This window comes from Elgaria multicarinata, chromosome 2, assembly GCF_023053635.1.
Source record: "Elgaria multicarinata webbii isolate HBS135686 ecotype San Diego chromosome 2, rElgMul1.1.pri, whole genome shotgun sequence".
Lineage (NCBI taxonomy): Eukaryota > Metazoa > Chordata > Lepidosauria > Squamata > Anguidae > Elgaria > Elgaria multicarinata.
Window position 1 is genome coordinate 81,929,391 of NC_086172.1, and position 14,636 is coordinate 81,944,026.

The following is a 14,636-nucleotide window of genomic DNA, read 5'->3' on the forward strand; positions in this document are numbered from 1 at the left end:
GGTTACACAGGCAGCACTGTAAGTTCCTATTTGAAAGCTGATCATTTGTGTCCATCCTAAGAGTGTTTTTCTTCCAAGCCTTTATAATTACTGCTTTTTTAGATCAGAATTTTTAATTGCAGGGAGGGGATATTTATTCTGAACTAGTTAATCCATCATATAGAGTAACCTTGAGAGCAGCTAATTCCATTTTTGGAGCCTGCATAGCACTGTGGTAAAGGCAAACCAATTATCTAAACCTGTTGACTCTAGTTCAGTTTGCAATTTGGCATGCCCTTCAAGCGGTTTCAGAAAGCATTCAATGGTTTGTCTAATGCAACCTTTGCTCAATATCCAGATGTCTCATTCACTACTTTTCCTGGCATCTTGTGCATTTGAAGAGAAGTTCAGGGGAGGGGGGTCTCTTCAAATCAATTACAAGGCACCCCTAAAAGTTTTCTTTACACTCTAGCCTCTACCTTGCATTTAACTTAGTCTCCCTTCTTGCTGTTGGGTATCTGTGTTCTACATTGTTTCTCTCTTTAATCATAATTAATAATACATCACACAGTAAAGCATCTTGTAGCCAGGGGGCCCTAATCAGTTTATAAACCACACGGGCACCAAAATGACACCATCTGAAGCAAAAGCCTTGTTGAATAGGTCTCAGTCATGCTGCTACCTCCTCTTTTTCTATTGCTTCCCATTTATTATTCAAAAAAATATTTCTCTCTCAGAATCTAAAAAGAGGGATGTGAAGTAAATGAGGTGGTTCAAACTCCTGCTTTAAGCACCCACACTCCACATTTAAGACTTTGAGGGTTTTCGGCAACTATGTCCCTCATGACTGATGCCTTCTCTCAGTTCAAGGAGAGCTATAGGTTCTGACTCAGACGGAGACGCTGCAGAATCAGACCCAGCCATGGGAACCCAGGAGCCTGAGAACTCAGTTCTACCAGGCCCCCCATGGGCTTGTCAGCTGCGGTAGGGAGAGATGCAGGAAGCTGATACAGACTATCTTTCTCCACAGCCAAGACATCTGACCTTAAGAGAGGCCCCTGCTTCTCGCCTAGGGGAGACTTCCACGGGAACAGGGCAGCAAGAAAAGGTCTCTTCAGGAGAGGGGTTTCTCCTTTACAGGCATCATCAATTAAAGAGGGAGGAGCAAAGGAGTCCTGTGAGATTGAATATCAGATACTGATCTTTAGTGGCCAGCTATTCCCCTGTATTTAAGCCAGAGCCTTCTGGAGTAGCCTTTGCTAGAGACAATGCTTAGATAACCTGCAAAGCTTCCTTATGTGGTATTAGACTTTCTGAACTTATTGGAATTTATTCTGCCAGCTTGTTCCTAGACTACTCAGGGTTTTGTTGATCAAGAACTAAACCTGGTTTACCTCTTTTGTGGAGAATCGTAATCTCTGGATCTTTATTGGGGATGTAAATGCATAAAACTATTGACTGACATTACAGCAATAAATAGTTGCACTGTGAATGGGGCTTCATCTCTGAGAAGTTAGGTCATGACACAAGTGCACTTATTTTCCTTCTGGTTCTGCATGTATGTTAAATCTACTGTCATCTCTCCTTTCCCACTATATGCTTTTTTCAATAGGTTTCCCTATGCATCACCATTTTTCTATTTTGCATCAAACTCTTTCTCTTTCTGCTCCTGCTTTAAAATCCTTCCTAATTTATTTATTTATTTATTTATTACATTTTTATACCGCCCAATAGCCGAAGCTCTCTGGGTGGTTCACAAAAATTAAAACCACAATAAAACAACCAACAGGTTAAAAGCACAATTACAAAATACAGTATAAAAAGCACAACCAGGATAAAACCACGCAGCAAAATTGATATAAGATTATATCAATTAAAACAGTAAAATTTAAATTTAAGTGTTTAAAATTTAAAATTTAAGTGTTTAAAGTTTAAAATTTAAAATTAAGTGTTAAAATACTGAGAGAATAAAAAGGTCTTCAGCTGGTGACGAAAGCAGTACAGTGTAGGCACCAGGCGGACCTCTCTGGGGAGCTCACTCCACAACCTGGGTGCCACAGCAGAGAAAGCCCTCCTCCTAGTAGCCACCTGCCTCACTTCCTTTGGCAGGGGCTCACAGAGAAGGGCCCCTGTGGATGATCTTAAGGTTCCTAAAACCCGCTCCTTCCACAACTCTTTTTCTGAACCACCTTAGATCCACTTGAATAGTGTTTGCAACTCAGCTAATCCTCCTGCTTGTTGCTAGTGCTTCCGTCAAGTCCTCTCCCCACCTAGCCATATACTGAACTTCAGCGTTTCTAACTGGGCACATGAGTGTAGCTAAATTAATAACATGAACACTAACCGTCTGCTACAGGTTCTGAAGACAGTCTGGAACAACAGTTTCTGGGAGATGCAAGTGGTCCCATTTCACTTCCACAATGGCTGCAGATTCTGTGTGCCTGAGAGGAGCGAACATTGTTCACTGACCAGGGGCCTTGCTAGACCGACCGGATAATCCGGCCGGGAGTCGGGGCGACGGCGCGCTACAGACGTCAGCACACGACGGGGCAAAGGAAAGCCCCGTCCCGTGCTCCGCGTTTCCCCCCTTAAAGGGCCATGTGCGCAGGAGCGCACCGCCGAAAAGTTGTCTGTTTTTTAAAAAATAAAGGGTTCCCCGCTCCCCCTGCCCGATTCCCCCCACAATGTCTGATGCCCCCCTGCCCGCTCGCTCGTCCTCCCCCCGTCCTCCATGCCTTGTCCCCCGTTCTTCTCCCCACCCCCCTCTGACATGCCTTGTCCCCCGTCCGCTCGCCCATGCCCGCTTGCCATGCCTTGTCCCCCATCTGCTCGCCCGTGCCCGCTTGCCATGCCTTGTCCCCTGCCCGCTTGCCATGCCCTGGCTCCACTCTCCCCCCTCCGTGATCCCCCCCCCCCCGGCCCAATGGGCACAGTGCTCCTATGGAATGCTGTGCCCAGTCCGTGGCTTCTCCCGGCTACTCATGAGTAAGCGAGCAGCCGGGAAAAGCCACGGACCCTGCTGGACCCTGCTGGTCAGGCCGGGGCTGCGGAAAAGCCAGGCCATAAGTGAATCTGCTTATTCCGGCTTAAGGGAGGTCTTAGCACCGCCTGACCCTGGAATCCCCTGTGCGTCATCTGGATGCACAGGAGGGAGACCGGGCCGCACACCATGCTAAGGCCTCATCTAGCAACAGCCTAAGTTAAGGATTTGCAGAGAGGTTTGTGTTCAAGTGTGAGGATGCAATGATCAAATATCCCTAGACAGCAGATGATACCCATCTACTATGTCAGAACAGGCCTAATAATGAAAAGGAGGACTGGGAGAAAGAGTGTTCTTCTAGCATGGAAAAAACCTAAAGCCTTTGAGTTAGATCCAGCTGGGATCTCAAGATGGATATGCCCCCTTTCTCTGGCCCAACCCCCTTTCCCCAACTGCCAAATATTTGATAGTTTCTAGATCGTGCATAATTTTTCCCCATTCTAAAAAGTTGAAATGCCTCTTAAGAACGTAAGAACATAAGAAGTGCCCTGATGCTGGATCATTCCAAGGGTCCATCTAGTCCAGCACTCTGTTCACACAGCGGCCAACCAGCCATCGGCCAGGGATGAACAAGCAGGACTTGGTGCAACACCACCCTCCCACCCATGTTCCCCAGCAACTGGTGCACACAGGCTTATTGCCTCGAATACTGGAGATAGCACACAACCATCAGGGCTAGTAGCCATTGATAGCTTTTGCCTCCAGGAATTTATCCGACCCCCCTTTTAAAGCCATCCAAATTGGTGGCCATCACTACATCTTGTGGTAGTGAGTTCCATAAGTAGGGTGACCATATGAAAAGGAGGACAGGGCTCTTGTATCTTTAACAGCTGAGATGAAGAGGGAATTTCAGCAGATGTCATTTGCATATACTAGAGTGACCAGATACAAAAGAGGGCAGGGCTCCTGCAGCTTTAACTGTTGAGATGAAGAGGGAATTTCACCAGAGGCTGCATGCATACAAATGACACCTGCTGAAATTCTCTTGTTAAAGATACAGGAGCCCTGTCCTCCTTTTCATATGGTCACCCTACTTCTAAGACTTACGTACTGGCAATAAGAGCTTTAAGCTAAAATATGCTGGTATTTCTGGTATTTTGGGCCCTGTCTCCTTTTGCCACTGGAATGTGTCCCCCAACAGGTATTCCGAAATTGAATTCGGCTCTAAGGCTGAAAGAGGTTCAGCACCCCTGAGTTAGATTACAGGTTCAAAGTCTTCTTGATCCTTAGAACTCAAAGTAGCATAGAATATGGAATTCAGCTGAATATGGCATCATGCACATGCCACACTAACCATATTCAAGACAAATGCCTTTTCCTGCTCTTATGAATGTGCCAGTTACATTATATTTTCCCCACAGACCACCAGTGGGGTCTCTCACTGTATAGGACAGGTCATCCTATATCTGACAGGTTCCTAATTCAGCAGTTATTATTTCAGGAAGTTTCAGATGGTTTCCTTTGTTTGGTTCAACTGTCTAATGTGTGCTGAAAATTGTTTGATCTTAATTTCCACTCACTCCTGTCAAATTTCCAGGCTCTCAAGGAGTAACGTGTAATAAGTTCAGAGTACTATGTTTGGAATTGTTTGGAGGTAGGTGGTGAGGTAGATAGAATGTCTGCTCTTCTATTCTACTAGTTTCCTCCCTGTGCTCTTACTGTGCTATTGTGATACAAAATGTGACTGTAAGCACACTTTCCTGGAAGGAAGTCCTATTCAAATAAATCAGATTATCTATGACTAAAGATGGTTAGGAGTAAGGTGCTGTTCTCCATGGTGTGAACTCTGAGACTTAGCAATCAACCACTCTTAGGGATGGCACAAAGCTCTAAAAATGAATGATCAAATATATATACAACATAGTCATAGAGTAAATGTACTAATAAGAGAGAAGATGCTCTGAATTAAGCATTATGCTAACTAAGCTACAGAGCTTGGGCTCTCTGTAATACTTTTGGGGAATACCTTTGCCTAGAGAGCTTAACTTTTGTAAACCACCCAGAGAGCTTCGGCTATGGGGCAGTATATAAATGTAATAAATAAATAAATAAATCTTTCCTTTTACAGAGTTCCTTTAAAATTTCTAATTGCAATGCTTTAGGTTACTGTTAGCTTGGCCAATATGAGGTGTAGAATATTTGTTATTGCAGAAGATTGATTCATTTGAGTGTATCTCTTACAACCATCAAAGTTGTATAGACACTTGTTTAAATATATGGACTATTTATTAATGTATAAATTTGAAATAGAGGTGTTAAATCCTTCCCTCACCTCATTGTGTGTGTTTTGCTCCCCCGCCCATATGAAGGGAGATGTAATGATTGCAGTATATTGAGTTGTTTTATGAAATAAACTCCTCCTTTTGCTTTTGTTGTTCTTATTGTTATGCTGCAAATAAAGTGTTTTTTTTTAACTGCAGGAGATTCTGTGGGCACTCCAGACTGTGGAGGAAGTTGCATTCACATGTATCTACTTTTGGGATTACTGAGATGTGGGGAAGTTGTGGATGCTACCAACATAAAGATTAAACAACAACAACTACACAATTCAGATAAGTGTATGGCAGGTAGGATCTGCAAGCAATCTCAACTTCCAAAAGCAATTTGCTTGTTGACATCCAAATGCTGAGAATGAGCAATGGAGGAAGAATAAATACCCTAATGCTATGCTCACTAAATTCCCTGGCATATCTGGCTGGCCACTGTCAACAGGCAGTATGCGGAGAACTGCTTATGGGCTTGATCCAACATAGTCTCATAATAACAGTTTGGTATAGGGCCTCCATGTCCAACCTAGTCATGATCATAACAGTATAGCTCTTAGTAAGTAATTGATGCCCAATCATTTGATCAAGGTCATTAATGAAGAAAGATGAGACCACCCATGAAAGTTGTACAGCAATTTAAAACTAGGGGTCCCCAACGTGGCACCCATAGGACCTCCAACAGTGCCCATGAAATTCCACACCCTGCTTCCTTAAAAAAATCTTTAAAAAAAGTTAGCTTACTTTTTACCCCTATTATTTTACCCCATAATAGGCCCCTATTATGTGATTAGCCACATCCTCTATGGGAACATCCTTGTCAGGAGCACAGAACCTTCACTGAGTCTCAGTTTCCAGAGCAAGACATCATACAATCATAGTAGGGTTGAAAGGGGCACATAAGGTCATCAAGTCCAACCCCCTGCTCAATGCAGAAATCCACCTTAAAGCATCCCTGACAGATGGCTGTCCAGGTGCTTCTAATGCTGTAAACAGGCAGCTTTCATGAGCATAGTATACATAAACACATTCATATATATTACATTTTTATTCTGGAATAATGAGCTCTCCCTCTAGTATGGGAGGGCTCACAACCTCCCTAGGTAATTGATTCTATTGTCATACTGCTCTAACAGTCAGGAAGTGTTTTCTGATGTCAAGCTGGAATCTGGCTTCCTGTAACTTGAGCCCATTATTCCGTGTCCTGCACTCTGGGAAGATCGAGAAGAGATCCTGGCCCTCCTCTGTGTGACAACTGTTCAAGTACTTGAGGAGTTCTATTATGTCCCCCTCAGTCTCCTCTTCTCCAGGCTAAACATGCCCAGTTCTTTCAGTCTCTCCTCATAGGACTTTGTTTCCAGACCCCCTGATCATCCTTGTTGCTCTCCTCTGAACCCCAGTTGGTTTGATAATGAAGTACCTACTCAGCAAGAATGAAAGTGCTATGATCTGCAGTAATGGGAGCAGCTCAGAAAAACCTGGGACAGCACTGAGCAGCATAATATACTTCTCTGCTTTGTGTGGTGCAGCTATGAAAAAAGTAGTGAGGATAATATAGAAAATGTGTGTATGGGGGGGGGGGAAACCACTATAATGCTATTTAATTCAATGGACTCTTCTGCTTGGAACAGTATGCACAGTTTTGACCTCCCTATTTTCCACAGAAAAATTGATTTTGAGGCCTACAAAAGCTGAGTTGAGATGGAGAAGAAAAGTACAGCAGTTCTGAATGGAGAATTATATACATAACCATTAATAGAAGAAGGATGCTGGCTTGTTCTTTCTACCTGCACTTGAACACAACTGAAAGACTGCAAGCTTCAAAATGCTAAGAGAAAACACCCTGAATTCAGGATCATTAGTTTGAAGTAACGCTCGCCACAGGATATAGCTAAGGCCAACTGCTGAATGTAAAGAAGAGAGTTTTGCTGGAACAGACCGAAGGTCCATCAGGCCAGTCCGGTGCCTCTAAGAAGCCTACAAGTAGGGCATGAAGCCAACAGGCTTCTGGTATTCAAAGGTATATTGTTTCTGCACATGGAGGCTCCATCTAATTATGGCTAATAACTATAAATTATTTATTACATTTATATCTATTTCTATCCACCTTTCCTCCAAAGAGCACCAATCATTGCAACAACCCTATGAGGTATGTTAGACTGATAAACAGTGACTGGCACAATGTCACTGAGAGAGCTGAGAAGGGATTTGAACTTGGGTCCCCCTAATCCTAATCTGACATTTTAACCCAGGATCACAGATTATTGGTGCTGTAGTCCAAACCGTTTAGAGGGCACCAGGTTTCCTATCCCTGTTCTAACCACTATATCTCTCTGGTATAAACTTTATCAACCCGGATGAATCAAATACTCATGGTTCAGCTGCTGCACAATGCAGGTAAGAAACTTTTGGCACTTCTTGGTCGCAGTGAAATTATCTGCAATTCTCAGGAGAAGCAGTTTTTGACCCTCATAAGAGACCTATTTTAGACTGGATCACAGCTAGGCAACCCAGCACCCTCCAGGTGTTGTTGGACTACAATTCCCATTATCCACAACCATGGGCTCTGCTTGCTGGGGTGATGTGATCTGTAGTCCAAAACATCTGGTTACCTGTTTACCTACCCCTGGACTGAATGAACCATTAAACCTAATTTCCAAATAATGCTTTCTCAATTCTCGTGAAGTTAGGCTTCTTGCTTGCTCACATAAACCGTAAGTTTCAATAAACTGGACTGGTAAACTGGTTGCTGCTTGCTACTTTTAGAAATCAGGCCAGTGTATTAACAAGAACATACAGGCTTAGAAGGAGAAGAAAAGAACCATTTCCAGATTTGACATGGCTCCTGCATCTGAAGTTATGTGTTTTAGCAGCAGGGTTCTGAAGGCAATGCCACATCTTTAAGGCAGCCACTTAAGGGCGAAACACTCTCCTCCTCTCCCATGCACTCTAACCACTCCTTTTTATACAGCCAAAGCAGCAAAAACAGTGTAGGCTTTCCTTAGTCTCTGTACCACACGTGTGTGTGTGTGTGTCTGTGTGTGTGTGTGTGGGATTTTAATCAACTATTGTGAATACAGGGCTAGAGATAGATTTGCTCATTATTCCAGAATAAAAATGTTTTTATATATGTGTGTGTGTGTGTGTGTGTGTGTGTGTGTGTGTGTGTGTGTGTTATGTATACTATGTTCATGAAAGCTGACTGTTTACAGCATTACATCAACAAAACACCCATGGCCACATTCTCTTCAGAAACCGCAAGAGCTCACGGAGAGCAGCTAATGCGTTGCTGGAAGAAAGGAGCTGCGGCCAGCCTGGGTCTGGCGGCCAGGAGGGAGGCCAGGCAAGGCAAGGCAAGGCAAGGCTGCTCGCACGGCGCCCGCCACACCCCCGGCTAGAAGCGGGTCGGACACGATCCTGGTCAGGTTGAGCTGCTTTCCTTCCAGGAACAGCAGGTGCCTCCTCGGTTGCGGGGCTTCTGAGGAGCAGCGACTAGTGGCTCATTTCGAAGAAGAGAGGCGGCAGCCGCAGTGTGACTTTTTGCTGGAACTACGAGCGACTGGGAAACTCCGTAAAGTCCAGGGGAGGCCGAAAGAAGGGAACAGAGGTGTGGGTGGGTGTGGGTGGCAAAAACGAGGGGGCAAAGGGAGCAGAAAGCGAGGGGCGTGGAAATCGAGGCGCGCCTTCGTGGCCTGGCTTTCCTTCCCCTCGCGCCAAACTCCGGCGCCGACCTCGAACCCCCTCTCTCTCTCCTCAGGCGCTGCCTGTCCCCGGAAGCGGCGCCGGCCATGGATGGGGCTGGGGCGGCTCCGCCTCAGCAGCAGGTGCCAGAGGGCGGCCGCGGCGTTCTTCTCGCCAGAAGTTCCCGCCAAAGCTGTACCCCGAAGCCCTGTGCCCCGGGAGCCTTCTGTCGCGCGACCCACCCGCCCCCACCGACCCACGCAGCCTCCCTCAGCGTGCGGCCGCCGCCTCGAAGGGAAGACAGCATCGCCCCGGGATTCGCTTCCCGCCACCGCCCACCATTCTTCGCAGCCGCAGCTCCCAACACGTTCCCGACCCCTTTCTGCCTCCTTGCGAAGTGCTGACCCCCACCCCCCACGCTCCGGTTTCCCTGCCCAATCAGCCGCGGGCATTCTTCTTCCTTCTTCTCCTCCAGGTGCGCCGAGCGGCGCAGCGGTCTCCGCCGCTCTTTCTCGCACACACACGCGCGCATTCACACACACACAAAGGCGGTGGTCCTACCCACTCGCAGCCCAGAGTTAGCGCCCGGCGCTGCACAAAAAAGGCTCGGTCCCTGCCCCGACAGGCGTGCAGCAGTGGGGGTGGGGTGGGCGCAGCACTTACCTTTGGCCGCCTCCGGGTCGAGGTACATTTTTTTCTCAGCGCGTCAGTCCCCGGGCTCCTCCCGACAAAGTAAATCCCTCCGGTGTAGGTGTGTAATGGGGCGGGGAGGGGGCGGCGGCGTATAAGTCCCAGAGCGTGCGGGGGGCTGCTTTTCGGTCAGTGTCCAGCTCGTCTCCCCGCTGGCAAGAGCATCAGACGCTGCAAGGAGGCGACGAATGGGAAAAGAAGAAGCCACAGGCTGCTGGCGGCCCAAGAGTGACCTCCACAAACAGGTTGGAGTCCCAGGCGGCGGGCTGCGAAAGAGCGAGAGCCGGCATGAGGAAGGAGGCGGAATGAATGGATGAGGCGCCTAGTGGCAGGGGCTCGCCCTCCGGCTCCTGGGCTCGCTGACTGATTGCCGTCCACACAGGAACATGCCAAGCCTCTGGAGCCCTTCCCCTCCCCTCGGTGTGTGTGTGAGGGAGAGCGCGCGCGCGCTGCGAACCTGTATGGCTGACTGTGCGCGCGTCTCGCTCTCGCCTCCTCTCGCAAAGCGTCCGCTTGCTGCTCGCTGCTGGTGGGAGAGGAAATTGCAAGGGAGACGGATGGAAAGACACAGCCCAGAACAGCGGCGCGCGAGATGGAGGCTCCCTGCGCGCGCCTCCTCAAGAGATGCAGGCGGGTTTGCTCCCGGCTAAGCCGGTAGAGCGCGCGCAACAGCGCTTGGAAATCAGAAAGTCAGATGGTTCTCTGGGCGCTTGCTAGGTTTGCACTGGCAAGGGCTGGATGTGGGGGTTTTCTCCTCAGCATACTGAACCTGCCCGAAAACAGGTATCATGGGTGCGCAAAGGCCCACTCTGGGACCAGAGTAGTGGTGACTGTCTAGCCTGAGCTAGGAAATGTGGCGGGAGGAGAAGCCAGCAAAATGGGTACAGAATTCAGATCTCATCCTTTTCCTGCAACAAGTCTTGAAAGTTCACTTCTGGAGGAGTTGATACAAAACCATAGGTGTGCCCAGGCACACCCTAATGTCTCAAGGAATAAGTGCTGAATTGGGAGGGGGGCATTGAGTAGGGATCCGGAGGGGGATCCAGACTTAGCAGGAACAGCCCTCCTGCTGCCCTCTGGCTGCTCCGCTGCCCCCAACAGCACACCATTGCTCCTCGCAGCAGGAGTGAAAAGAAATTGCTCTGCCAGGAGCCACGCTTCAAAGAGGGCTGGGGGAAGGCTAATATCGCCTCTTAATCCCCTCCTCTGGCCAGTGTCACTACAAATCCCCACCAATGCTGGGGCTTGAGGTGCATCTCTTCATTACCCCCTTCTCACCTGCAACAGCCTTCCCGTGGTCAGGCAAACCAAATGCGGAGTAGGGCATCAGTGTCTACTAATACACATAAATGAATGAATACAAATAATGTCATTTATGGTTGAGTATTCAATAAATGTTCGCCTTGAAAAAAATAACCCCCGGGTGCACACCCTAATGAAATGTGCTGTGCACGCCTATGTACAAAACTGGATCCCATCCAGCATAGAAGAAACTGCTCCAATTGACACGAAAATCCACTTCTGTCTTTGGTCAGTGGCTGGCCTCCAAAGATCGCTGTGATCAAATTTCATTCCTACAAAAATTTTGGTCCCGAACTACCGGCCCGTCCTTTTGCATTTTCTTTTCACGACACAGTCTGCTACTACTAGGATCTACCCCTGTTGAGCGTAGATGTTCACTTCCGTGCCTCCTCCAACACCCTTTGGGTATCTGAGTTCACTCCAAACTCCAGTCCTCTTTGAGCTGACAATCTGCTCCAGTGCGCACACAGCTCCAGTCCGGGGTTTGTTTTTGTTTTATTTTTCTAGTAAATTAAGAGAAAGCATCATCTCCCATGCTTCATGATCGGCCCAGGTTTTCTTGGCTGAGAGAATCTCAGCTAAGACCAGGACTGGATTTTCACGCTTTGTTGTGGGTGAATAAATTCTAGCGCTGGCTGTGTGTTGGAAGAAGAATAGATCTCTATCATTCCTAAAGCAAGTAAACACAAGCACAAGCTTCCTTCTTCCTCCGTCTTTTATTGCTAGTTTAACATTTGCATTTGAAGAGGGGGTGGGGGAACCATCACAAAACAAAAGGAAACCCAGCCCACAAGCTATATCCTATGCAAGGGTGAGTGAGATAAAAATGTAATGTATGAGAGCAGCCAGAGCTGAAAGGGAGACCTTGAGCTGCGGGGGTGGGGGTGGGGGTGGGGGCGGGGAGATGGGGAAGGGACCCTTATTGCCTTGATACTATTGCTTCAATCCCATTCTGAAACCTTTACTTGGAAAAAATCCCATTTCTTTCATTGGGCGTTAATTCATCTGCATACATGTATTTGGAGTTGTAGACTTTATTTTTAACCTTAAGAGCCTTGGTTCAAATTTCAAGTATCCTTGCTTCGGATTTCAGCTTATCCATGAAAAACACACCTGGTGGCCTTAAACAACCTGCCATTTGTCAACCTCACTCCTTCCCCCATTCTGTGAGCCTGATAAGAATACTGGCTATTGGACAGGGTTGTTACAAAGCATACTGAAACAATGTGTGTGAAGTGGTTTGAGCAATTCTGGAAAATACTATGTAAATAGTAATTATTCATAATATTGGTATAGTCACATGAGAAGGTAGCACACCGTCAGCATCACATCTTGCAATCACTCACTTTTTAAGACTCCATATTTTGTACATTTTTTATATTAAAGGTTGTATTATGTTAAAGAGGTACCGAATTTTCTGAAATTACTATAGATAGAAGTCTCTCTATAGCAATTTCCCCACTCATCCTCATTCATTGCTGGAGCCTTTCCTTAAACACACACATGCAGCATTTGTATTGCATTACCATACACATTTGTTTAGAACAGATATTATGCTAATTCCTTTTGACTGTATCATGTATTCACCGTGTGCTTGGAACATGGCTACTTCATTATGCCATCTCAAAACCCGTTCCCTATCTTTTTCTTTTTCTCTGAACACACAGCTTCAAATTTATGATGGCATGTGTGAGTGCTTGGATGCAATTGCACAAATTATTTTAGTGCGGAAATCCTGAGTCTTGTGATTCCAGGAACAGGAAGCACTATGTACAAGAAAATGTACTGGAGATAGCGAGAGACATAACTAAAATGAAATCTGATAAGACTGCTAGTCTGATTGCACCCTTGGGCTGCAATTTTACACACTGTTCTGTTAAAATCCTGCTGAAGTCAATGCATGTTAAACAGCCTGTATGTAGGATTGTATTTATAGCCCAGTTCTGTGTACATTTATTCAGAAGTAAGTCCCACTGATCTCAGCAGGACTAGCTCCAAACGAAGCGTCCATAAAAGGGAAGGCTTATAGTCCAATTTAGTGCATGTTAACTAAAAAGCATGTCCCATTTAACTCCTTGGGGCTTATGCCAAAGTTAGCACGTATCTTTCTGCTGTAAGAACTACTCTTCTATAATTTTCTTATGTATATGTGTCTACTTCTATTAATGAAATACCCTAAATTAACTTCTGCCCAAGAAAATAAGTTGTATTTCCACATAGTCGCTTACTGGAAGTTCACTTCCCATTAACTCTTTGTGCAGTGCTGCTGTTCAAAGAGTCATAGGGCTTTTCTTCACAAGGCATTTATCTTGCGCTTGTCATTCCTTTCTCACAGTTGTTTACTGGATCATGATTATTATTATTATTATTATTATTATTATTATTTATTTATATAGCACCATCAATGTACATGGTGCTGTACAGAGTAAAACAATAAATAGCAAGACCATGCCGCATAGGCTTACATTCTAATAAAATCATAATAAAACAATAAGGAGGGGAAGAGAATGCACCAAACAGGCACAGGGTAGGGTAAAACTAGTTTCTGTGTCTAACCAGCACTTTTGGCAGGGAAATTTATTGTTTGTGAAAGCAAAAAAAAAAAAAAAAAGAAAAGAAAGAAAAGAAAAGAAAAAAGAGCACAATTTCCAGTTGTGTAATTGTGCTATTCTACGATACCACAGTGTCACCTAGAGGTTATGTAGTAGAAAGGCAGGAAAGAAAATGATTTTCATGTAGTAATTCAATCTCAATTCTACAATGAAAGCAGATATAGTGGATTAACAGCCTCATGTATAAAAGCTCTTACCATCTTCCAGGATACTCCATTCTATTCTCTCCCCTCCCCCAATTCCCCAGAATAGTCAGTCAGCATTCTTTGCCGACTGATCATGCTCAGTCCCCGTTGATATGTTTGGGGGGTTCCCTCTTTAGGTTCCCCCCTACTTCTGCAAACTTCGGGGTTCCCCAAGCTACCTGATATCACTTCCATGTGTGTGTGTGGGTGCTCTTTTGGCCACATAAGGTTGCACATTCTGAGAATGAGTTCATCGTTAGTATATAGGATTTCCATGCAGATATTGTGAAAGGTGGCATTTCTCTCTCTCAGATCCTAATAGTTGGGTCATCTAGCATCTTTTTTCATATTAAAGGATAAATTCTTTTTCGAAAATTGGAAGCTGATATTTAGAAGTGCTTTCTTTGGAAGCCCCCCTCAACTGACAGTGTGGCATCAAGGTAGCATTTTAGGTTTTGATTAAGAGCCATGAAGCTTTCTAGCCAAAGAATTTCATTGCCATTTGACTCCGTTTATATTGTTAATACAATATAAGAGCCAGTGTGGTGTAGTGCTAAAGTGTTGGACTAGGAGTCGGGAGATCCGGGTTCTAGACCTCACTTGGTCATTGGAAACCCACTGGGTGACTTTGGGCCAGTCACAGCCTCTCAGCGCAACCTACCTCACAGGGTTGTTGTTGTGAGGATAAAATAGGGAGGAGGAGGAGGATTATGTATGCTGCCTTGGAGGAAAAAAAGGTGGGATATAAATGCAATAATAAAAAATAATTAAATTAAAATGCATGCATAATACTACATGGATGTATATTGTTATACATCCATATAGATACAGATTAGATATAGATATACTTGCCAACTGAGGATAGTACTTCATGCATCTGGTG

General features: G+C 45.7%; 1 protein-coding gene across 4 annotated transcripts in view; it reads right to left on the reverse strand.

Moving 5' to 3' along the window:
• The window catches only part of SYT7 (synaptotagmin 7), a 271,828-nt gene extending 261,764 nt beyond the window's left edge, over positions 1 to 10,064 (reverse strand). For all 4 annotated transcript variants that reach the window (XM_063117019.1, XM_063117018.1, XM_063117016.1 and 1 more), the window contains exon 1: positions 9,628 to 10,064. In XM_063117019.1, coding sequence (XP_062973089.1) covers positions 9,628 to 9,655 — 28 coding nt within the window. In that variant the 5' untranslated portion in view covers positions 9,656 to 10,064. The remainder of the gene's footprint in view (positions 1 to 9,627) is intronic.
• Positions 10,065 to 14,636: the final 4,572 nt, after the last annotated feature.